General features: G+C 32.2%; 4 protein-coding genes across 4 annotated transcripts; 3 read left to right on the top strand and 1 right to left on the bottom strand.

Annotated features, from left to right (window-relative positions):
* Nucleotides 1–325: 325 nt before the first annotated feature.
* On the bottom strand, nt 326–832 carry LOC139494511 (potassium voltage-gated channel protein Shaw-like). Its single transcript, XM_071282670.1, has one exon. The coding sequence runs from the start codon at nt 830–832 to the stop codon at nt 326–328; it is 507 nt and encodes a 168-aa protein (XP_071138771.1).
* A 3,452-nt stretch (nt 833–4,284) lies between these two features.
* Nucleotides 4,285–11,793, top strand: LOC139496122 (shiftless antiviral inhibitor of ribosomal frameshifting protein homolog). The gene is made up of 7 exons (XM_071284585.1): nt 4,285–4,399; nt 5,955–6,066; nt 7,623–7,669; nt 9,385–9,516; nt 10,275–10,378; nt 10,711–10,862; nt 11,572–11,793. Exons 1-7 carry the CDS (start codon nt 4,379–4,381, stop codon nt 11,745–11,747), a joined length of 744 nt encoding a protein of 247 aa, XP_071140686.1. The 5' UTR covers nt 4,285–4,378; the 3' UTR covers nt 11,748–11,793.
* A 2,945-nt stretch (nt 11,794–14,738) lies between these two features.
* LOC139496123 (uncharacterized) lies at nt 14,739–18,239 on the top strand. Its single transcript, XM_071284586.1, has 2 exons — nt 14,739–14,790; nt 16,036–18,239. The coding sequence occupies exon 2, from the start codon at nt 16,042–16,044 to the stop codon at nt 17,515–17,517; it is 1,476 nt and encodes a 491-aa protein (XP_071140687.1). The 5' UTR covers nt 14,739–14,790; nt 16,036–16,041; the 3' UTR covers nt 17,518–18,239.
* Nucleotides 18,240–23,392: 5,153 nt separating this feature from the next.
* LOC139494512 (uncharacterized) lies at nt 23,393–23,926 on the top strand. Its single transcript, XM_071282671.1, has one exon. The coding sequence runs from the start codon at nt 23,393–23,395 to the stop codon at nt 23,924–23,926; it is 534 nt and encodes a 177-aa protein (XP_071138772.1).
* The last annotated feature ends 353 nt before the right edge of the window (nt 23,927–24,279 follow it).

Consider the following 24,279-nt stretch of genomic DNA (forward strand, 5'->3'; position numbering starts at 1 on the left):
TTCACCTGTAAAAATATTTTATGTCAAATACGATGTAGAACTAATATAATCTATAAAGTGACTGAGAGGTTAAAATTACAGGTAATCTGATTCTGAAATCAGTGAACCGTAATTCTAGCAACACGGATTAAGATGAAAGGACCATTCACACCTGGATCTGTTGTTTAATGAACATACTACCTACCATAAAAATGTCGGATTATTCATATCCGACTAGACGGATTAAGGCATCCATAAAAATAAGTCCCTACCCGTACTGTATGGTATGATCATATCTTGATTCACCATATCAGGAAATGGAAACGAATGGTATCTTCGTGCACCATTATACTATTTCAACATATATTAATAATACCTTGGCTAAAAAAGATGAAGTTGGATATTCCATTACAGACCACGCTCTCGCTTGTACAGACCTCCATCCGTTACCGCCGGCCATCGTCGCTACTATTTCAAACATAGTATTTCTTTTACATTCCCCTTCCTCTAAAACAGATAAAACTTGTAGGTTGTCAAAGTACGAAACATATCTAGTGAAACAACACGATTCTAATTCAGTTTCTGGTATTCCCCAAAATTCAAGTTCTTCATTGAATTTCTGTGGACATATGTCTTCTGGCATGTGTAGTTTTCCTCCATTTAGATAATCAAATATATTGTTGGTAGACGTTGTGTGTCTATTGAATTGAAAGTCCATACATTTAGAATCATTCTTAATTGTTGCTAAGATATGATCTGCGGCATCAGAGGTAGTTTCACGAATTCTTATTAAAAGTTGATCTGACAATTCGTGTTTTATTCCTCTATTTGAAATACAATGTACTTTTGCCATATTTCGCTACACTTTCTTATGCAACCTTATCTAGCTTAATACATGAAAGAACAAATTACCTATTATGTTTTTTTAAACTTTTAAACTTAATCTGAATTGTCATAGGTATACGTTATAATTTAACAGCTCGTTGAGTTAATGCCATTGCATTCAATTATCGTCTAATCGATGTAAGAAACGCTCATCCATTTCCGACAGTGGCAATATTCTAAGACTTCAATTTATAAGTAATGAATTTAGTCATTAATCTTTGACAACTTATTAACCTCAATCTCCATAATATAGAAATAAGGTGACATGGGCTGATTGTCAAAGAGACAAAAGACTTTACACATTTACCAATGAACGGCATACACACATTCGCAGTAACAATATTCAGTGTATAAGTATTAATAATGCAATAACTTAAATATTGTAAATAAATGCATTGGCATTTAGAAGTATTGATTTATCTTTAATATTTGTGTTCCTTAAGGACTCTATACTAAAATTTGCTACAATTGATGATTATTAATATTTGATAAATTTAAATATCCTTTCAAGAAGCACTCCAGTTATAATTATATAATATTTGAATTAAAAGAGGGACGAAAGATACCAAATAAACTCATCATAGATACCAGGACTAAATTTTGTATATACGTCAGACGCGCGTTTCGCAGGGACAGTCAAACTCATAAATCGAAAATAAACTGACAACGCCATGGCTAAAAATGAAAAAGACAAACAGACAAACAATAGACACAACATAGAAAACTTAAGAATAAACAACACGAACCCCACCAAAAACTAGGGGTGATCTCAGGTGCTCCGGAAGGGTAAGTAGATCCTGTTCCACATGTGGCACCAGTCGTGTTGCTAACGTGATAACAAATCCGGTAAATAGTCTAATTCGGTAGGTCACATTCATAAAAGGGAAGGGGATTGTAATTAAGACGTAAGGAACATATCCGATATCATTTGTGAAACGGTTATTCCATAACGGTCAACCAACTCGTGATGGCGTCCGTAAAATTTACGAAGGGATGATTTCAACTTCACCATTTTGAAATTTTGGTTTAATAGATGTCTTGTGAGCAACAACCCTCTATCAAGAAAATCGTGATAGGAAATGCAAGCATGGGAATATCGTATCAATTGGGATATATATATACCCCGTATGCAGGTGCTGCTGGAATGTTGCTACTTAGAAATGGAAAGTTCAGAATTGAATTAAGTGAGAATTTAAATATTGATAGAGGTCATTGATATTTAATTTGTACAACGTATATTGTTGTATCTCATATTTATAAGCATTTATTTCGGAAATAGTTTTTATTTTTCATAAAGAGAACAAATTACCAGTTGGCAAATATTTTTACTAAACTCAATTGTCACAGTTTGCTGAGTTAGAAATTTACAAACTGAGATCCTTCTTATTGATATTAAAAACCTACATGAATTTCCGATATCTGGAATAATCTTAGAGACCAATATGTAAGTAATTATATAATTACTACTTATTACCTTCCATTTCAACGAAGCAAATACAATACAAACATATAAAGGAATTGTGGTATGATTGCCTATGGAACAATATTACTATAAATATGTATTAATGAACAATGGATAACTTGTTTACCGTTACAATGCAATTTAAAAGTTTAAATGATACAATACCTAAAATGACGTTCTGATAATTGCGGACAATTAAATCTTCGTGCATGGGGAATTAAGAAGTATTGATTTAACCGGGATATATAAGTTTTGTGAGGACACCTAACAATTCTAGTTTTCATGAATATTTAATAAATCTAAATAGCCTGTCAAGTAGCACTGCAAACATTCCCATTTTTGTATTTATTATAAATTATTGGACGTTTAATCTCAAGTAGACATATCATATACAGCTAGTTGTTGTGGAAAAATGAACAACGTATTTTGTTTTATCTTATATTTATAAGCATCTTTTCGGTATGGTTGGTTTTTCTTTACTTTTTTAAATAGATAATCAGAACGTGTGTAGTCTGATGAAAATGCTATAGCTTAGAATGTTTTAGTTTTGAAAATTCTAACAAAATCTATTAAATTTAACTTGCATATCCTTGTAGCATTGGATCGATACCGTTGCTGAAGGACTAACTATATATTATCTGCTAATTATACGAGATAAAACAGTCTTTCTCATATTGCCTGTTGCTGTTGGACGTTATGCAACCAACAATTAATCATATATTGTCCGTCGATAAATCAAAAAATTATCAAGAGTGAAGATCATACATAACAGCTGAACTTTCTATCACTTACTCAAGTAAAGAGAAATGCAGATTCTCAATGATCAACATTTGGGTTGTCAAACTGCCAAGTATCTATAAAATTATTCATTTTGGCTATTATGGATTTTATGCAATTTCCTCAGGTTTTTGTTGACGGTTGTTATAACAAGAATATCAAAATGGAAATGTGTTTGTAATGGTGTCGATATTTGTATATTTTGTATCCAAGCCGGGTTATCTTTAAAATCGAAGCTGAAAAAACAAAAATCCTGTGCATATAGTTGTTTTAAATTAAAATCGTATTATTGAAATGATTAATTATCTTAAATTTTATATGCATATAGAAAATAGAAATAAAATATCTGAAATATAAGGCAAGATCTTATAAGAGCAAACAGTAAACACACTTGAAAAATAAGGGTGAGGTTGTGATGGCGAACAGATGGTGGGGGTGGGGGACGACAGAGTTAGAAAATCGGAGAAAAACCCGCGTCTTGTCTTGGTGTAAAGTATTTGGAACAAAATAAACCACTTTTATCGCATTTACATCAATCTCCTTGTGAGAATGCCAAGGCTCGATCATAGTGAGAAAATTTAACTACTGACTGAAGTCGATGTAAAATAAGTTTTTTACGAGCATCTTCATGAGTAGGTTGAATAATATCGCCGATTATTGATGTATACACATCGAGAGACACATACCCTGAATCTAAACATGGATAATCTGTAGTTTCGTATAGCTTAATGATATTCTAAGTTTCTCAGATGATAAAAAAACTATAACACTTAATCTCAAAACCATTTCGATAGAAATTGGCAAATCTGGACTGTCAATTTTGTATCATGTTGAAATATCAGGTTTATCTAATCTGTATAAATGTTAAAGTTCAAACTAATATAGCGATGATGCATTTCTCAATAGTATTAATTGAAAGACTTGAACAGTAACTCTATTGTAATTATTTAATATAATCAAATATACTTAGATAATGAAAATATTAAAATGGGTAATTACGGTGATCAATAATCAACAAGAAAAGTTTTCAAACTTTAACTAATTTAAAAATAAGAATACAACACAATGTTTACATGCATTGATCCGAATATATCGATGAAATTATGTCTATTGTATTGAGTTGGGTTTTAAACCTTTATAAAATTCATTTTGTATACAAATATTTTCAAAAATACATTTATCAAATTATAGACTGCAGATAGGTATTGACCTTACGTTAACAATATACAATGAATAATCGTATATAAAAAGATAGGACCCTAAAAGTAGATGTAAATGGAGGATAACGAACATGAGGTATTGTAAATACATTGTAAAAGCAAAACTTGTCGTAGGGTCAAAATCTTGTATTTATCTGATGATTTGATGTCATGTGTTATACTAGTTAGAAGTGATGACGATTGCGAGAGCATTTAGATCTTGATATAAGATATGATATGGCATTTGGTTTGTAATTGGATGGAAAAATGTCTTTCTGGTTTTGTTTATATTCTTGTTGTTGAAAACCTAGTGGTTGATGTTCGTTTAATCTATAATTATTCTAAATATCTAGAGAAACAAGATTTATCAAACAGTATTATTACTTCCTTGTCGTATATTTATATCGCATACAACGTAGATATGGATATTAATCTAGTCCCAACTTGTCAGCGGGAAGAACATTTTCAGGTCTGCACGTCTTTAGCAAAGATTGGCACACCTTTTTTGTTTGGAGCATTTAAAGCCTTTTATGCATGTAGCTTCACCAAGTCTGCCCAATCTAAAAAGTAAATCAATATATGGATTTATAAGCTGCGGATTATGCAAGAAGCTATATTAATTGATATTACAAAGAAGAACCTAGAACGAATAGTAAAACTTTAAAACGGTACAATTTGCCTGAGGGGTATGACTTTTATGTCTAACTGCTTTCTATTTCATCATCTGAGGATGTGGTAAAAATTGTATGCTACAAGTCATGGCAGTACACAGCTATAACTAGCTACGTAATAATACATATCATTTTACCAGCAGTAAGAGAAATAAAACAATAAAAAACAAATATTTTGAAGATTTTAATAAGCCATGTTTAGCATGTATTACACTGGTATAGTTACTATAGAATTAAACACATTTTGTCGAGAAGCGATAGATGTTATAAATGGGGCGATTATATCACCAATTTAATTAAAGTCCGTAAATACGTCAAGTTCAATCATGGAATTTCGCGCAACTTTATTATATATTAATATAAAAACATTCAATCTCTAATACATTATTAATATTCTTTTGCATAAGAAACAGAAATAATAGCTAAGTTTTCTTGAAGTCTGAATTTGTTTGGAACCACGAGATCTCATGCATGTTTGTCTGTGTATCGTGCATGAATAGATAACGGTGAAATTGACTTTCAATGGAAAATTAAATTAAAAATGTAAATTTAATTTGCAAAATCATTATAACTCCCTAGACCATGATATATGAATTGACGTCAATAAAACTTATAATACACTATCTTTAGTATAAATGTAAATTACCTTAGTTTTTCTTTTAAGGAATGGCGATGTTGACAAAACATTTTGTATTTTAAATTACGTTTTTTTTAGACTCTGGCGATTTAGTATTGATAGTAAAGACCGTACGTTGTTTTTGTTTTTCCATCGTTCTTTTTTATTCTCGGTGATGTACTGTATAATCAACAACTCATTTCATTCTTTCTCTCACAACAATGTAATGAGCGAAAGTAAAATCTTCAATATTCTGAATTTGGTTTTCTTTTCAATATATGTGTGCATGTATTCACACTATTATAAACATATGTTTTTCGAAATGTTTATTCGGCGAGAGATAATTTTGTTTCTACCTTCAATAGATAATAAGACTGCAAGAGCTGTTCAGAGGACGATTTACGTTTGAGGAAGCACAGTCACTTTTCCACCAATTCCATGGAGATTGTCGGGCTGCTGCTAATTTTGTCATCGATGGTAAATAAGCTTATTTTTAATGAAGACAAAATCTATATCATGATTATGAAAAACATTAATATATGGTATCTATAATACTAAAATAACGAGGTCCAATTTGTCCGCCGTCATCACGTAAAAACGACAAATCAAAGAATTCAACTTTATATATAACTTATATAGTACAAAGGTGTAGATAAAAAATTTCACCACTCCAGGCCCTTTTGTTTTCCACGTAATAAATATTGCCAATAATTAAGAAGTTCCGGGTCGAGTCCGATACCGATACCAATAGTATATTAACCTGGTACCGATTACCTTATCTGTACGTTCCGCATCTGACAGGCGCACCACCAAACGGTTTATTCAGGATTAATATGCTATATACACGGGTCATTGTCAAATTGTTACCTATTGTAGTATTTTAATCAGTAAGACTTTCTAAGATAACAATACGAATACTAAAAATTTGGACTAAAAATAAGGCGTATAGGTACAGTTTTCAATTTTTAGTGGGCATGACGTAAAACAGCGAATCAAAGAATTCAACTTTATTTATAACTAATATAGAACAATGCTGTTGATTAAAAAATACTCAATTCCAGGACCTATTGATTTCCAAATAATTAATATTCCAGTTCGACGGGTTCAAACAGAAAGATTTGAAAGCAGAGAAAACTGTGTATCTTATAATCGGCATGACTTTATCAGATGACAATATTGATACTAAAATAAGGCTTGCGAATAGTTATATACTTTAATTTAGTCACGAACCCGCGATATCACGGGTGTATTCTAGTAGAAATAACGTACATGAAGTTAAGATTATTCTGGTTTTGATATTTCAAAAATTATACGCGATAATTTAAACATTAAAACTTTTTAACAACATACTTTGAACGCAGATCCGTTATCATATATAACTATACATTTGATTCATATCAGATTCATTACCAGAAAAAGTTGTTATTTAACACTGATCAAAGAGGACAGACAAAATGTTTATGGGTGAACTAGATCCATGTATCTCCTTATAAAGTCATTGTGTCTGCTGAAAATGTTTTAAATATTCGTCTTCATTTTCGCCTTACTCACCACACTGATGTAGATTGTATGTCAAACACACACAACACATGACGTAAAATGTCGTCGCCTTAATGGATAACAATTGGAATCAAACGTGATAATTGTAAGTGTGTTGCTTATTTGTGTTCAGTGGCAAATATTTATTAATCATGGACTTTTGACGAAGTCGATACGTTATAATATACCTGCAAGATTTTTATTGACCGTCAAAATAAAGGCTTTGGATACGTAATATAACATTTGAATCACGTGATCTTCATACACAATGCAAATAGTAGAATGCCACTCCATTTACAATATTGCATCATATCTAGATAAATACAGTGTTACAATAAATCGTTTGGTAAAATGTTAAAATGAATGATAGTTGATGAGATGATGAAATGTTATTTTCTTTCTGTATTGTGTTACTATACTAAGGGTTGATGAATGTGCATGATTTTATATTATGCCCTTTGATTATGCAATCAATATAAATATTTTCTTTGCAGAAGAACCACAAAGAGTCAGAGATGTTATTGGCACCGAAAATGAAACGGTAGGATTATTTGTTTGCATGTTTGCAATTTTATAAACAAATATATATTTAGGAACGCTGAAGTAAAATGGTCTAAGCTGACGTTATATGGTCCCTCGATGGTCCCATCGCTGATGTGCGATGGACCATATGAACTTAATTACAACTTGATACTAAATGAGAGATTGATCTCAATAATTTTGCTGCATGTGAAAATAATTATGCGTTGATAGTTTGTTTTTGTTTACTTCTTCTCTTGGAATCCACGTTTACGTGGTACAAGTATAATATTATGTAAATATAAAAAAGATGTGGCGTGATTGCCAATGAGACAACTCTCCACATTAGGCCAAAATAACTCAAAAATTCACAACTATAGATCACCATACAGCCTTCAACAATGAGCAAAGCCCACACCGCATAGTCGGCTATAAAAGACCCCGAAATGACAATGAAAAACAATTTAAACGAGAAAACTAACGGCCTCATTTATGTTTAAAAAATGAACGAAAAACAAATATGTAACAAATAAACAAACGACAACCACTGAGTTATAGGCTCCTGACTTTGGACAATCATATACATACATAATGTTGCGGAGTTAAACATGTTAGCGTAATATCAACCTCCCCTAACCCCGGACAGTTGTATGAAAACAACAAAAGAACGAACTAAAAAAATCAGTGGAAAAAGGCTTAACTCATCAGATCGACAAAAATACAAGTGGACGTGTCCGGTTACTTGTACCTCCCAACAACAAAAAGACACTAGGAACATATCTGAGAGTATGTTTGTGGAGCTATATGTATCTATTCAGAGTATACCACGATCCTTGTTAGTTATAAAAAATGGCATTCTGTAGAAAATAAAAGTATCATATGTAGAAAACTTTTCCGTCTCTATTTTCTAGGAAAGCCTATTCCGCATAGTCAGCTATAAGAGGTCCCGAAATAATTTGCCTCGTTTTATATTTTGCTATCTAAAAACCTACCATGCTTTTAACTTATTGTAAGAACACGTAGTTTTTGATTTAATGAAACAATAACCTTTGCATGCAGCGTCTGTATATGTCAATGTCCGGACGATTGTACGAACATTAGCTTAATTCATGAAACACAATCTAAAGTAAGAACTGACACTTCTCTATTAAATTTCCTTTCTCTATTTTTTTTCTTTTTCTTGTTGGTACTATGCCATGCTCTGTAAACAAATAAAACCATATGTGATTGATCAAAAACTAACTCTAGAGGACCTTTCAAGTTCATGGTAAATGGAAATTTCTCTGTACGACTTATCACATGGCCGATTATAAATGATCTTATTTAACAATGTCATAGGTCGTAGTACACAAGATTAGTCAAATATGACACAATTTTGTTTTGATATAGGAGGTGGCTACTTACAAGGAAATTTAATAAAACGTAAAATTTATTAGAATGAAAGTTTAACAGATGACATAAACATCGTTATATCGGTGTCGTAATTGTCCGTGTGTATCTTCTGTGCGGACTTTTACTTGTCGTTCCTTCTTTTTCTTCTGTTTATCATGGTACTATGCGATTTTTTTGGACATTTGGTTTGTAGTTGAGACCTTTTTATTGTTGTCCCTTTTTGGTCTAATAAAATGTTATCGGTTAATATTCTAAAACGAAACATTCGCCTCTAATTAATGACATTTATCACTTATTTTATCTTTCAAATTTGGCAGTTTCTCATATATTGTTTTTAATTTCAAGTGGCAAATTGTTGCAAATAACCACAATTGGAACAACCTTGTGCGACAAGGAATTATCCAAAAACAGGAGAGACAGTTTGCATGCGGACCATGTGATAACGTCTGGTGGAGGAAAGTTCCAAGTCGGAAGCTTGTACGTTGAATTTAGTTGAAATGTCTTATGAGGAGCACAGGTTTACTTGTTTTAAGCGTTGTGTACAATTATATTTTCAATTGACATAACATATTGTCGTGATAGTGTTCTTTTGTGCCATAATATTTTCACTCGACTATTGCTATCGCAATAATTTCGTGCTCGTTTAGGACCAAGTGATGGCAGATGGATCAGATGTTAAAAAAAAAACACTTTGAAATTGTGTATGCTTTTTTTAAGGATGATATGGTCGTAATAATATATAAACGTCTAATAATGTTTAACTCAGAAATAAATTATCAACCAAGTTGTACTTGGCAATCCCTTTCTAAACAAGAATATACCAACAATAAATCAATAGGTAGATGAATTGACAGGCCTTTCTTTTTTCAGTGCAAAATTTAATCACATATTCTTAATCTAAATATCATAAAGGATTCGTTATAATATAGTTTGTATTTAGTTCACAGAGGCATCTTAGTAGCACTTAATGCAAAGTTTACAGTAAAAAAAGTATTAAGTTCACAGAGGCATCTTAGTAGCACTTAATACAAAGTTTACAGTCAAATCAGAATTACGTTTTTTATATGTTTTGTTTGCACACATTATCACCTTACCCTTTATCATGTTTATATAAATATTAATCCTCCATACATTAATTTTGCATTATGAAAGCATAAACTGTACACGAAATTAATTTTATTATCTTAATTGCTAGCTTTAATACTTTAAACCAGGTTTGAATATGTCTTAAATAGGTATCAAAATGTATGCTGTGTAATATAAGATATGAAGCTGTACCAAAAGAATACGAATGGGGAAGAGCAAAATATCGTTGCCAATTTTGTGGCAATGTCTTTATGTATGTATATGAGTCAACAAGATAAATATAAGTTATTCATTCGATTTCCTAGGATTGCAAAAGTAAAACAGTAATAGCTAGCTCCAAGGTTAATAAAAAAATATTGAAAGTAATACAAACTGACATAATCAAACATTAAACTTGATCCACCCACGGAACATCTAGCTAAAATATGTTTGTAGAATCGATATTAATGTCCAAATAGATCTATTATATTTCGGTGTAATTGTAATACAAAAATCTCTGCGATAAAAAAAGGAAAGAAAGCAATGAAATTTAACAATAAATAATTGGTAGTACCTTAACGTATATTGTTTCAATTATGATTTCAGAGGATTTGGACAAATGGGAATCGCTTCTAGTTTGTGTCACAGATGTCAAACTGCTTGTGCTCCATTGGAAATCCTACCAGGACGGAGAACTGAAGGACCACCATCGAGAAATGTCCATTCATGTCTCTGTCATAATTGTTTTAATCGTGCAGGTATGTTAGAAATAAGAAGCAACTTATTGTTCATTAAGATATATAGTTTTTTTTCTTCTAGAAAACAATTATAATTAGCATCTTTCCAGTGTTCGTCATAACAATCACCTTTACATTATATTACAAATATAAGCATACTCTAAGCAAACATAAATAGACAATGGAAAATAATGAAAACAACATACTATAAATTTCATGCCTCCAAAGCTTTTTACTGGATTTACCATCATCAGAAACGCTCCGATTCGAATATAAGAAACCCAAGAATGTATAATAGCATTATTTTTAGTTGGTTAAATACGCTTTATTAATGTCATGACTCAGAAACACTTTATTGACATCACATTCATAAAATATGGACAGGCCTAAACATTTGAAAGCCAGGGATACGTTTAGATTGAAGGCTGTTATATATTATAATCCATTTAAGTGTTGTTATCCATACGTTTAATGTGTTTGAACTTTTGATTTTGCCATTTTATCAGGGACTTTCCGTTTTGAATTTTCCTGGGAATTTAGTATTTTTGTGATTTTACTTTTTTTCTCATCAGCAAATTCCAAAAAATTAAGATTGTTTTAGTAATTTGTTAATTCGTAAACTTTTAAAGATATAATACAAATCAAATTCTATTTTTAGACCCATATACAGGTATGCCAAATCGTGATTGACCTCATTTCGTTTTCTGAGTTTATTAAATCTATATTTCAGATGGACCTATTATTGAAGCATCCTGTGTACATCCTCGATCATTGGAAAGACAGGTAATTCATGCTAGCCTTCAACATTTCAGCACTGGATCCACAGTTGATACTTTCTTAACACAAGATGACCTTGCGTCCCTGGCTTCAGACTTCGAACCAACTTTAGCAGATATTGATGAATAATTGTGCAGCAGATCAAAAATAGAAAATAAATGTTCAAAGCATCTTTTTTCATTTTTTTTATTCTTGTGAAAGTAACACCGTATAACATATGATTTATTAAACAACAGGGGCATGTCATATCATTTGATGATTTGACGCGTAAAGCTGACTTCATGAACATGAAATACATTATACAAGGACATCTTACCCAATGTGCCTACCAAAACGAATTAAAATATTACATTTTTTTGTTTATTTTTGTGACTCTACAACCAATCAAAAATTATGTCTTGTAGTCAGGTGAATATCATATCAATTGATTTCATTACAATGATATAGTTTACACCACAACCTATTCCAAACAGAAATACACATTGCAGCTTTTTCTTTATTCTTCTATAGTCAATGCGTAATATAATAATACTTTCTATAACCAACGGTGCATATATTTTTTCTTAAAAAAATTTAAAAAACAAATGCTGTCATGACCATTAAAAGTTATACCCTAACAAAAACATAAATAAAACAAACAAACAAAAACACAAATCAACAGAGAATATACCTAACAAAAACAAAATGTGCGCATTGCTGAATAAACGAGGTATTAAATTCTGTGTCACAATTCGTCATTTTGGTACAATTATCATTCTAATGCAATTTGTATGTAACAGTTTTTTTCATTGGCTAAAAGTAGCCGTCAAATCCACAGTTGACCAGGCGTAACTAAAGTGGACCCGCCATTTTGAATTGTTGAATCAACAAATGTTCGATTACTACTATATAATCGAAAACAAAAACAACACCTACCTCGAATTCGCTGTTTTAATGTAATTGTATCCGAATTTGAATCGTACAGGTAACGTAATAATCTCCAGTTTGTAAGTTTTCATTTGTATGACGACACATTTAGCCATGACGTCTTTGCGCCAAAATCATTCATGAAGTTTCGCGGATTTTTTCTATTTGTCAAATTTAGACCTTTTTTCAAGTTTTGTCGTATTATTTCTTTTTGTAATGCATTAGAATCGGAATAACAGTACTGTAGTTGAAGAGTTGCTACCGTCAATTTTGATTTGACGGTCGCAAATCTTCGTTTTACTGTCTCCGCTACGCGTCGCCAGTAAAACTGCATTTGCGACCGTCAAATCTACAATTAACGGTTATTCCTTAAATGTATGATTAGGAACCAGGCATATCAAAATTTCTGTATTATCTTGTCCACTACTAATCTCGGCAAATAATCCTTAATAAAGGCAACAGTAGTATACCGCTGTTCAAAACTCATTAATCGATAGAAAAAGAAAAAAAAATCCGGGTAACAAACTAAAATTGAGGGAAACGCATTAAATATATGAGAACAACGACACAACATTAAAATGTAACACACACAGAAACGACTAAGCATTAGACAAAATCCGATGAGAATAACAAATATAACATGAAAACTAAATACACGAATTTGGGGTAGAAAAGTACCGTTACACGTCTTATAATAATGAATTCACACTCAAATATAAGAGGAAACAAACTACACAAAAGAAACACAGCGTTAAAATATAGCACACACAGAAACGAACTATAATATAACAATATTCCTGACTTGGTACAGGATATTTTTAAAGAAAATAATGGTGGGTTGAACATGGTTTTGTGGCATGCCAAACCTCCCGCTCTTAAACATTAAAAATGACAACACAAAATTACAGGACTACAATACAAAGAAATAGGAGAACATAATGGACAAAGAAACTATCGAGTAATAACTAACAAAAGGCACCAATTTAAAATTTAATACGCCAGGAGTGCGTTTCGTCCACACAAGACTTACTAGTGACATCTATACTAGTCTTCAAAAGAAACGATACACAAGTTTGATCTCCTATTTATCATAAAAAAAAATGAACTGTTAAAATATCCAATGACAAACATTCATTTGCAAAGCAAATGCATATGAATAAAGAATCTGATAGAATTGGGAAGTTGGAGAATACCGAGTGATTGAACACAGTGGTCAAATTTATTTTGCGGAAAATGATGACAAATGTCGGCACTTGATTTCGAAGATGGTAATTAAGTACTCAAATATCTGCAAATGTATTAAAATTTTTAAATGCACCATGTTTAAGTTTAAAATTTAAGTTTAAATACCGATTTTTTTAATTAAAGAGTGAGAAAACAAAAATTCGCCAAAGTTTTTTTTCGGGTATTTGCCGTAATGTTTTGATAAAAAGAAAAACAAATGTATAAATATCAGACCGATTGGGCAATTATTAACCTTGGTACTGTGTATCCAATTTCATTATATATGGAAAATACACTGTCTTGTTCCCTTGTTGACTAGTGTATATTAACAATTTGTCAAATACATGTAGTCTTACAGGATTTGCGTTAACAAGATGTTTTTGTTACACTCATCATATTCACATATACATTGTGATGTATAGCATCAAATGTTTGCAATTCTATTAATATGAATTATAGTTGTGCACATACTGTTGTCTTGATGTTTTCTCTAGTAGTTTAACAAGCACAAAGCGCGAGGGACTAACATTGTTGACAGAAAAGATAGAATGGATAACTACGATAGTGCTAATTGATTCTGACAGGGAAATTAAGATACACCAAATCATTTTACAAATGTTATGACAACGTTTATCTAGTGCTACATGATTCTATTTTGAATGTTTATTTATAAGTTATGATTAGTAAACTTCGGCAATAAACAACGAAAGTTAATTTGAAAATATCATAAACCGTTTATTCGTCATAAAATTACTCTAATATTTTGTATCTACAAATATCTTTTTTTTTTTTTATTCCGAACTAATAATATGAAGGAACTGCAAATTCACGACAATCCCCAGTTGAATTTCAATAACCCTTAAAATTCAACAAGATTTGTGACATTTGAATAAGTTGAAATATTATCTTTGACCTAAATATAAATAAACTGTAAATACCAAACTGTGATAAAATAGTGGTATTATATTATCTAGATTACAGATGTGATCTTTGCCCTGTAGCGGGGATTATTATTGTGGAAACGGAAAAAGACAACTGTGAGGTAATATATAATTTATTAATTTGTGGTCAACATTTATTTTTATTTATTTTATTTGACCAATTTCTGTTCTACTGAAGTCGAGTATGCAGTCACGTATATCGGTGGATAGTTGGAATGGTTATAATATAATATAATATAATATATAAAAATATTATAATTGTGTGGATTTCACAGATTTTGGTTTATGTTCGTCGGTATCAACTTTCAAAGATTGTGAAAAATTTGTAGGTAGTCGCTTTCTTAAAATTGGTATTCCAGTAATCAAATGAAGCCAGAGTTACTCCTGTTTTTAAATGATATTATTTCTGTCATTTTACTTAAAGGGGCACTAGCTGGAGATATATAAAATATAAACATTAGTATTCGTTTTTCTTCAATCATTAATGAAAGTGAAATAGTGAAATGATATATCGCTTTTAGCAGCCAGTATGGTTCAAATAGTCAAAATATGCTAAGAAACATTGTTGATTAATTATCCACTCGCAAGTGAATGATTCGACCTCATTGAATCCGAATGCATGTGAAGTTCAAGTAAACCCCTTGGGTAGAGATGGATACTGCATGCATGGTTCGTGTTCATTTATCAAAAGGTTAAAAAAAAGTAAACATTGTAAGTGAAACAAAGGTGAATCATTTGATCATGTTGATTGACTGATTCGATCCATAAAAAAATCGTTTTTATACAGGTAAAAACGCTTATCAAGATATATTTTAAATCTAAAATATGAAATAAAACAGACATAGAAAAATCCAAATGCACAACTCTCATATATTTGTATGTCAATATTTAAGTTTCTATCGCTTATCATCGCAACCGGACGTACTCGGCGTCTAGACTTAAATACACACGAAACAAATTTACATATTATTGCGCCCATGCTCGGTATATTATTTGTTTTATACTTTTTATAACTTGAATACATTTTTTAAATATGAGAATTTGAATCAAATCGGTGAACATATATTTGACAGCTAGAGCCACTTTAAAATAATGTTACAAATACAATAAACGTTACGTTTCCGGAGCACCTGAGATCACCCCTAGTTTTTGGTGGGGTTCGTGTTGTTTGTTCTTTTGTTTTCTATGTTGTGTCATGTGTACTATTGTTTGTCTGGTTGTCTTTTTCATTTTTAGCCATGGCGTTGTCAGTTTATTTTAGATTTATGAGTTTGACTGTCCCTATGGTATCTTTCGTCCTTCTTTTATTGACGTTAATACATCATTTCTTTTATTTCCTATCACAGGTAATCATGGCTACATCAGCGGATGCGTTTTGTACGCTCTGTGGACAGCTCCATATAACAAAAGTAGCTGAGATATGGTGTCATGACTGTCAAGATTATCTTTGTTCTGACTGCCGCAGACCTCATAGTGTTTCAAAATTGTCTAAACGACATACTTCAGTTGCCATTGATGAGTACAGGACAATTCCAGCCTACATCCGATCAATTAAACACGTCTGTATGGAACATGACGAGCAGTTTGATTCTTTCTGTCCAACACACAACGTTACGTGCTGTAGAAAGTGTATCTTTTTAGAGCACAAATCTTGCACAGACGTATCACTTCTTGATGAAACGACGCTGAACACTTTACACACAACAAAATTATCGAGCACAGAGCAGGGCGTACACGATGTCAGAGAATATATACAAAAAGTAAAGAACGACCGGGTTAATAACAAACGAAAAATTTCAAAACAAGAACAATCAGTAAAAGAAGATATAAATAAAGTTCGTAGAATAACTAATGACCGCCTTGATGATATTGAAAAAACGACTTTGAGCGAACTTTCTAAAGTGGTGCAGACTGAAATCAAAAGCAATGATCAATCTATAAATACATTAGATACGATCGAAACTGACGTTACAAATTTATCACACAACGTTAAACTTTTGAGAGAAAATGCAACGAATATGCAAATTCTTGTAGGTATTTATGCAATAGATACATCATTGGTGTCTGTTGAACGAACTCTCGAGACTTTCCGAAAAGAAGAAAATACAGACAGTAGATCAATCATATTTAAGGCTGAAAAAATCGACACCATTCTTAAAGATGTTAATTCGCTTGGTACTTTAGAAATTTCAAAAACATCAAGTGGTATGGATATAATTGAGACCAATTCCGCACAAGCGCAGATAGTCACAATACCTTCAAATACACATCCTTCAATTTCTCTGAAATTAAATGAAACTATTGAAATCTATCACAAGACTTCTCTCCATTTTATATGCGGTTGTACATTCTTGGCCAATGATAAATTATTAATAGGTGAATTTACAACTAATGGTTTCTCTAATCAAATGATTTTGGTCAATAAACGAGGGTATATCAAGCGAATAAAAGTTGCGAAAGGCACTCCTATATTTGATATAGAAAATGTTTCGAAAGATGGAAATACAGTTGCAATCTCTACCCGAAGTAATAACATTTTTCTTTTAAATTTGACAAATTCGAAAATGAGAGAAATACTAGTTGACGGCGACACAAATGGCATTTCATTTCACAATGGTACAGTTTACTGTTGTTCCGTCCCAAAAGGAATTATAAGGATGAACATTGGAGACGAATCAAACAATGCTTTTGACCTTCTTCCGTTTAGATGCGGATCATATTCATACATTGCGTTTCAAAATGACCATCTACACTATACGAAATCCGGAACAAGTATTGAGTGTTGTAATACAAAAGGAAACGTTCTATGGTCTTTCGAATTCACATAAAGTTTAAAGCAACCACGTGGTATAGTCGTCGATAAAAATGAAAATATCTTTGTAGTCGGTGGGCGTTCTGAAAATGTGGTAGTTATATCAGCTGACGGTAAATCATGCAGAGAAGTAATTGAGAATTCTGGTCTGAATTGCCCTAGAGCTATTGCATACGACAGGCAATACAATAGATTGCTCATTTGCAACAATAGATCTAAGGTTTTTATTTATAATATTGTGTGAATAAACAGACCTGCAACAGGAAATAGAAAAAAACAGTGTTATGGATTAATGATATAAAGCGTGACAAACAAGACTCGTAAAGAAAAGCAACATAATTTACTCAACTATCTGACCTTTCTCACATACTTTTAATGTACAATCAATTTGAAATGCTCTATAAATAAGTTTTTTCCGTGTCTGAATGTTTCTACAAAAAGATTGAAGTAAATCAAATCAAAATTTGCCTCTGAATGGGGTGAAATATGAATATCAGCATTTACATCTTATAGATATGTTTTTACTTAAACTCAGTTTGCAGCAAAACACAGCATGTTCTGCGAATCAAAATCGGCGAAAGCAACTTAATTACTTTATTTTTCATATATTGTAAAACACATTAGTGAGTTTTTTATCTTGCATTTTTTATCGATATTTTCAGGTTCATTGTTCAAACGTAAGTGAAAACAGTTAGGAAAAGATTGTTTTTCGTAACTCTTCGGTGTTCAGACTTTTAGATAATGTTACATATAAAACATTAAAAAGCTATTGGTGTTGATACAGCAATTTTTTTATTTCTTATCACAGGCAAACATGGCTACATCAGCGGACGAGTTTTGTACGCTCTGTGGACAGCTTCATTTAACAAAAGTAAAATGACTTTAAGCGAACATTCTAAAGTGGTGCAATCTTGTTTAAAGGGGGGGGGGGGGGGATCGACACCATTCTTAAAGATGTTAATTCGCTTGGTTCTTTAGAAATTTCAAACACATTAAGTGGGATGAATATAAATGAGAGCAAGTCGACACATGCGCAGATATTAACAATACCTTCAAATACGCATGATACAGTTTCTCTTAAATTAAAAGAACTATTGAAATAAAACAAAGGGCTCATTCCAATAGTATAAGCGGTTGTACATTCTTTTCCGCTTATAAAGTGGTAATAGGTGAATTTAACACTGGTCTCTTCTTTGATCGAATCACTTTGGCCAATTAACAAGGGTCAAACAAGAGAGTAAATTTAAAAAAGAGAGAAACACATATATTTGATATAGAAAAAGTTTCAAAAGACGGAAATACAATTGCAATTTCTACCCGAAGTAATGAATATGATATTGTGTGAATAAAATGACATGCAACATGAAATAGAAAGAAAAGTGTGATGGATCAATGAAATACTTATAGGTTATACAATACTTGGTCATGTTTTATGAAGATTTAAGCCCAAGGCGAAGGCTTCATAAAACATGACCAAGTATTGTCTGACCAATTTAGAACATATTCAAACTTTTGAATGACCTTACAAAATTATCTTTTCACATTGTAATATTCAACCTAACAAAGAGTTCACTTTTTTAATGAACTAAATGTAAAACATAGGTAATCATCATTTCAATGGATGGAATGAAAAAGCTCGGACATAGTTTGTGAGGACCGTATGGATAAATTGTTTTTCTTCTGCTTAAGGTAAAGTTGAATACTTATAAATCTTGAGATTTGTTTTCTTTTAAAAAGCAACACAATGTTATGTAAATCCCCTTTTAAAAATTTGACCTTTTTTTTTTTAAATATATTAAAAACTCTCTGTATCAATATTCAAATTCAGACCATTCAACATTAAATGTTTACTCTTTACAAAATGTAGTGATAAATTTACATGTATTTGTGTTTCTCCAAAAAAAATCTTTTCTCTATATATATCAGCAGACTGGCATTGTTTTCTTGAAAGAAAAAAAGATCCCTCAAATGTTAGGTATATAAATTAGATAAGTATTATTTTACCTTCATCCTTACCCAAATTGTTTTTGTTTATTCTCTATATGTGTACCGTTAGAAAATGCATGAAAATTTGGAAAATTCAAAATGTTTTCTTTTAACCTTTGCTCTTTCAACTTTATTCAGTAGGTTCTTTTTTCCATGGTAAATGCTCCAGGGGGTTGTACACTTCGTTAGTGCAGTTATTAAGAGTCCTCTTTCATAATTAACTGACAATGAAAAGTCATTCATGTATAGCATTTCATAGTGCATGGAAAACCATGTACTATGAAAATTAGAGGGGGAAAACTGACTTTTAATTGGACGAGAAGGGGTGAGTATGTTCTAAAGCATGAGAAACAAGACACGTAAAGAAAAGCAACATAACGTATGATTTACTCAATAATCTGACCTTTCTCACATACATTTAATGCACAATCGGTTTATGATGCTCTACTTTTTAATTAGTTTTGTATCTGAATGTTTCTATGTAAAGAGAGATAACCAAATTCAAACTGCTTCATTGTTCTGCAAAGAACGAAGCACACCTGACTTTACTTAAACATATTATAAATATCTCGGTTCATATTATTAGTTGGTCCATACCCGTATAGTATGACCGTACGCGTACGGGCGACCATATGAGTATGTACTCGTTTGGTTCTGACCGTGGTGGACACTATTAGTATTAAAACCTAATAAATATTTTTTGGGTTTACCTGAATTTCATTCGCAGCAACCCACAGCATTTTCTGCGAATCAAAATCGTCATCAGTTACTAACTTAAATCCTCTATCTTTCGTACATTTTCTGAAGTTGTGGACTTAATTATCTTGCATTCTTTAATCCTTTTCAAGTGCATTTGTCCGAAAATAAAAACAGTTAGGAAAATATTTTTTTCTTTTTTCTACGGTGTTAAAATTGTGTTTTTATTTAAGAGAAGATAGTTCTTCTAATTTGCCCTTTACGGTCTTACAATACCAGTAGTTTCAGAACTGTCCATCTAGTCTTATTTCCACAAAAAACTAGGGAGACAGCTAAGATTGCTGAAAGATCCTATGAATCGCAAGAACACATTAAATAATTAAAACTATTTAATGAGAATTATGTATATAATTCAGGTTTATACAAAAGAAGATTTGCCCCTTACCGTTTCCCATTGCATTATCTACATTCAATTATTTTTAGCACGTGAAAACTATTTATAAATTTTCTTTGTTTACGTTGAAGGCATCGCCATTCTTTTTGTTATATTTAACACAATTAATCAACTAATTCGTATATATCAGCGGGTGCTGATATAAAATTCGATTATAAAGTGACATTCCTTATTAATAAGGATTTATCTGAATAGTAATGTGTTGTTTTAATTACAAACAGTTTAATACACACATTTCATGAACTATTGGTGAACTTTCGAAACCTGAGATAGTTATTTATAACGTGATGCAGAGGATAAATTTCTACACATCTATTTCTTTTAATCGTACGTAAGTACATGAACTAAAACAATATGAGTGGTAGAAAGAGGCCACGTAAGCAAAACATTGATAATAGTAGAAATTGGCCAAAAGAAACATATCTGGAAAAATTAAAAGAGATGGGTATCGGGGTCAATGCAACGTGGAAGGTAGAAATGCTTCGCCAGTTGTATTTGGCTAATAAACCAAAAACTCTGTCTATAACAATTCCTGAAATATCTAATCAGCCTCCCGTTAATGAGTTGCAAAACTCTACAAATACGAATTTGAATGATCAAGAAGTAGTATTATATCACCCGTCAACGCTTCCTGTCGTAAATGATACGCGTATTCATACGCTAGGTAACACGCCTAATCTTATAAACAGTGAGGTAATCTTCAGGGAATCTGCGGCAGCCTTTACTTTAGCGACAGAAACTCTTTCAAATATCGCTAAGCTCATGTTAAAAACTTCAAATACAGAAAATGTTACCGAAAAGGAGGCAACAACACCTACACTTGAATCTGCAATAAGATGTTCTAATAGCCGACAAACGGATTCCGCTGCCGACGCTACATCGACAGGAAAATTATACTAAGCTGAAGATCTCCAAAAGATGGATTTTGTTGCACCTTCCATCAAAAAACGGATAATAGAAGGTAGGGACATTAACCTGGCACCTAAATATGGTATACCTCAAAACCAAACTATGCAGTCAAGGGGGTTTACCGTTGAGCTTTCGAGTAGGAAAGACGTAAGATTGGATCACAATCTTTCAATAGAAGAATTTTATAGGGCTTTCCGAAAATACCGTAATATTATAGGGAAAGCTTTCCCTCAGAGAAAAGTTGAATTGGAACAATATGAATCTGACATAAACGAAATATCACAAAATTACGGCCAATGTTTCTATACATATCACAAGATGTTTTCTGCTAAAGCAGCTGCTGCCATAGTTGAACCCAATATTGTTATCAACTGGTCAAAGGTCAATGACAAATTGTTCAACCTTGTTACTCATAATGTTCAAAGCAGAGCATGTACTCTCTGCGGGGAATTTGACCACACATCCAAATTCTGTGAAAAGGTAAAACACAGCAATCCAACTTTATCCAAAGGGGCTACAAATATTCGTAACACAGATAAGAGAGGCTGACCGGTTTCTAATATTGCAGGGGCAGAACTCTGCAATTACTACAATTACGGCACTTGCTATAGAAGAGAATGCAAATTCATGCACGCATGTAGTCAATGAGGGTCAAGCGGGCATGGCATGAAAACTTGTAGTTAAGCCATACGACAGACAAAACAACCAAGGTCAAACAATGAAACTGCAAAATTAGATAAATTATCCAACTTATCTAAAGCTTCACAAAAAGAAATGCCAAAGGCAAACATCTGACTAGATCTGTCACCTATAAACGTAAATAGACTTGACTACAAACTTAAAGAACACCCAGATAAACATTTTGTTATGTATCTTCTGAATGGTATACGTTTCGGTTTTGATACATTAGTATCTATGCTCGATTTACCTACGTTTGAATGTAGAAATTTACTTTCTACCATCAGAGACCCCGAAAGTGTTGATATGCTTTTAAAACAAGAAATAGATAAAGGATATGTTAAAGGCCCGTTTAGTAGTCCACCTTTCGAAACTTACCGTGTTAGTCCAATTGGGATTGCAGAAGGCAAATATTCTGGCAAAAAAACGTCTTATCCTTGATCTATCTTTTCCACACGAACATGAAACACATGAAAGCATCAATAGTCTTATAGATAACGAGATATGTTCGCTATCTAATGTAAAAATAGATGACCCATCAAGCATTTCGGAAAGCAAACAATTTTAAACAAAACCGATATGACCGATGCATTCAAACAGCTAGGAATCCGTAGAGACCAGCATCACTTATAGTGCATGAAATGGAAAAACAATTATTATCATTATGTAAGACTTTGTTTTGGTTCTCACAGCTCTCCTTGCATCTTTGACAATCTATCACGGGCTATTTGTTGGATAGCAAAGGAAAATAACGGCATACCAGTTATACTTCATCTCCTAGATGATTTTCTCCCTATTCAACCACACCGGATTTAGAACAATGGCGCTAATAACGCTTATATTCAATCGTCTAAATATTCCGATTCCTAAGAAAAAGACTGTAGGTCCCACTTGTACTATCGAGTATCTAGGAATCATACTAGACACTGTAAGTTTTGAAGCAAGATAACCTAATGAAAAGGTAGAAAGAATTTCAAATTTTATTGACAGTTTACTGCATAAAAAATCGGTAAGAGAATTATTTCAACTGTTAGGACATTTTAATTTTGCGGCGAGAATTATTCGTCCGGGTAGATCGTTTGTCAGCTATCTCATTAAGTTATCTACAAAAGTTGATAAACTACATCACTATATATCATTATCAAAAGACTGTAGAACTGACTTAATCATGTGGCGAGATTTCCTAAAAGGCTGGAATAGAGTTACTTTCTTTTATGACGAACATATAACTTTAGCTAGTGACATTGAACTATACACAGATGCGGCTTCTAACTTTGGTTTCGGATGTTTTTTTCAAGGTAAATGGTTTAGTAGTACTTTGCCTTCTGAACTATCAACTTCACTCGATTCAGACATGTCCATGGCTTTTAGAGAACTGTACCTGATTGTTGTTGCATCTTTATTATGGGGGCACTTATGGAATAAGAAACGTATCATGTTCCATTGTGACAATGAAGCCGTCGTTAATATAGTTAACAAAGGAAGATCTAAAGTGCTCGACATTATGAAGTTAATGAGAACACTAACATGGCTATCCGTTAAACAAAACTTTACTATTCAATGTCAACATATTCCCGGAGTTAAAAATGTGATAGCTGACTCTTTATCTCGCTTTGATTTTCAGACCTTCCAAAAAGCAGCACCATCAGCAGAGACAGTACCCACTCCGTGTCCGAAATATTGGCAAGTAATGTGGAATTAAATGCAAAAGTTAAAAATTTATTTCACAACTCCATCGCAAGCAGTACGCGTTCGCAATACGAACATGGATTTAAATCATACAAAAACTGTTTGCGTCTCTCCGGTTTTAAGTGGGATGATAAAACAGATTTGGCACCTCTAACGGAAGATATTTTAATGGAGTACGCTACACGTTGTCACGAAATCTTAAGATAAAATGTTCTACAATAAAAATGTACATTTGCGGTTTAAAATACATATATCTTCAATCCGGAGTACAGTGTTTATTCAGAGACGGTTGCTCTTCAAAACTGCTTAGGTTAGAAACAATTTACAGGGGTATTAAAAAACAAGAAGTAAAGAGTTCCCATAAAA

Source organism: Mytilus edulis, chromosome 11 (genome assembly GCF_963676685.1).
Source record: "Mytilus edulis chromosome 11, xbMytEdul2.2, whole genome shotgun sequence".
In the NCBI taxonomy this organism is placed as follows: domain Eukaryota; kingdom Metazoa; phylum Mollusca; class Bivalvia; order Mytilida; family Mytilidae; genus Mytilus; species Mytilus edulis.

Coding starts and splice junctions, on each gene's coding strand:
- LOC139494511 (XM_071282670.1), bottom strand. CDS start 832: ATGGCAAAAGTACATTGTATTTCAAATAGAGGAATAAAACACGAATTG.
- LOC139496122 (XM_071284585.1), top strand. CDS start 4,379: ATGGAGGATAACGAACATGAG. Junction 7,670..9,384: donor TTGGCACCGAAAATGAAACG/GTAGGATTATTT, acceptor TTTAATTTCAAG/TGGCAAATTGTTGCAAATAA. Junction 10,863..11,571: donor TAATTGTTTTAATCGTGCAG/GTATGTTAGAAA, acceptor TCTATATTTCAG/ATGGACCTATTATTGAAGCA.
- LOC139496123 (XM_071284586.1), top strand. CDS start 16,042: ATGGCTACATCAGCGGATGCGTTTTGTACGCTCTGTGGACAGCTCCAT.
- LOC139494512 (XM_071282671.1), top strand. CDS start 23,393: ATGTGGCGAGATTTCCTAAAAGGCTGGAATAGAGTTACTTTCTTTTAT.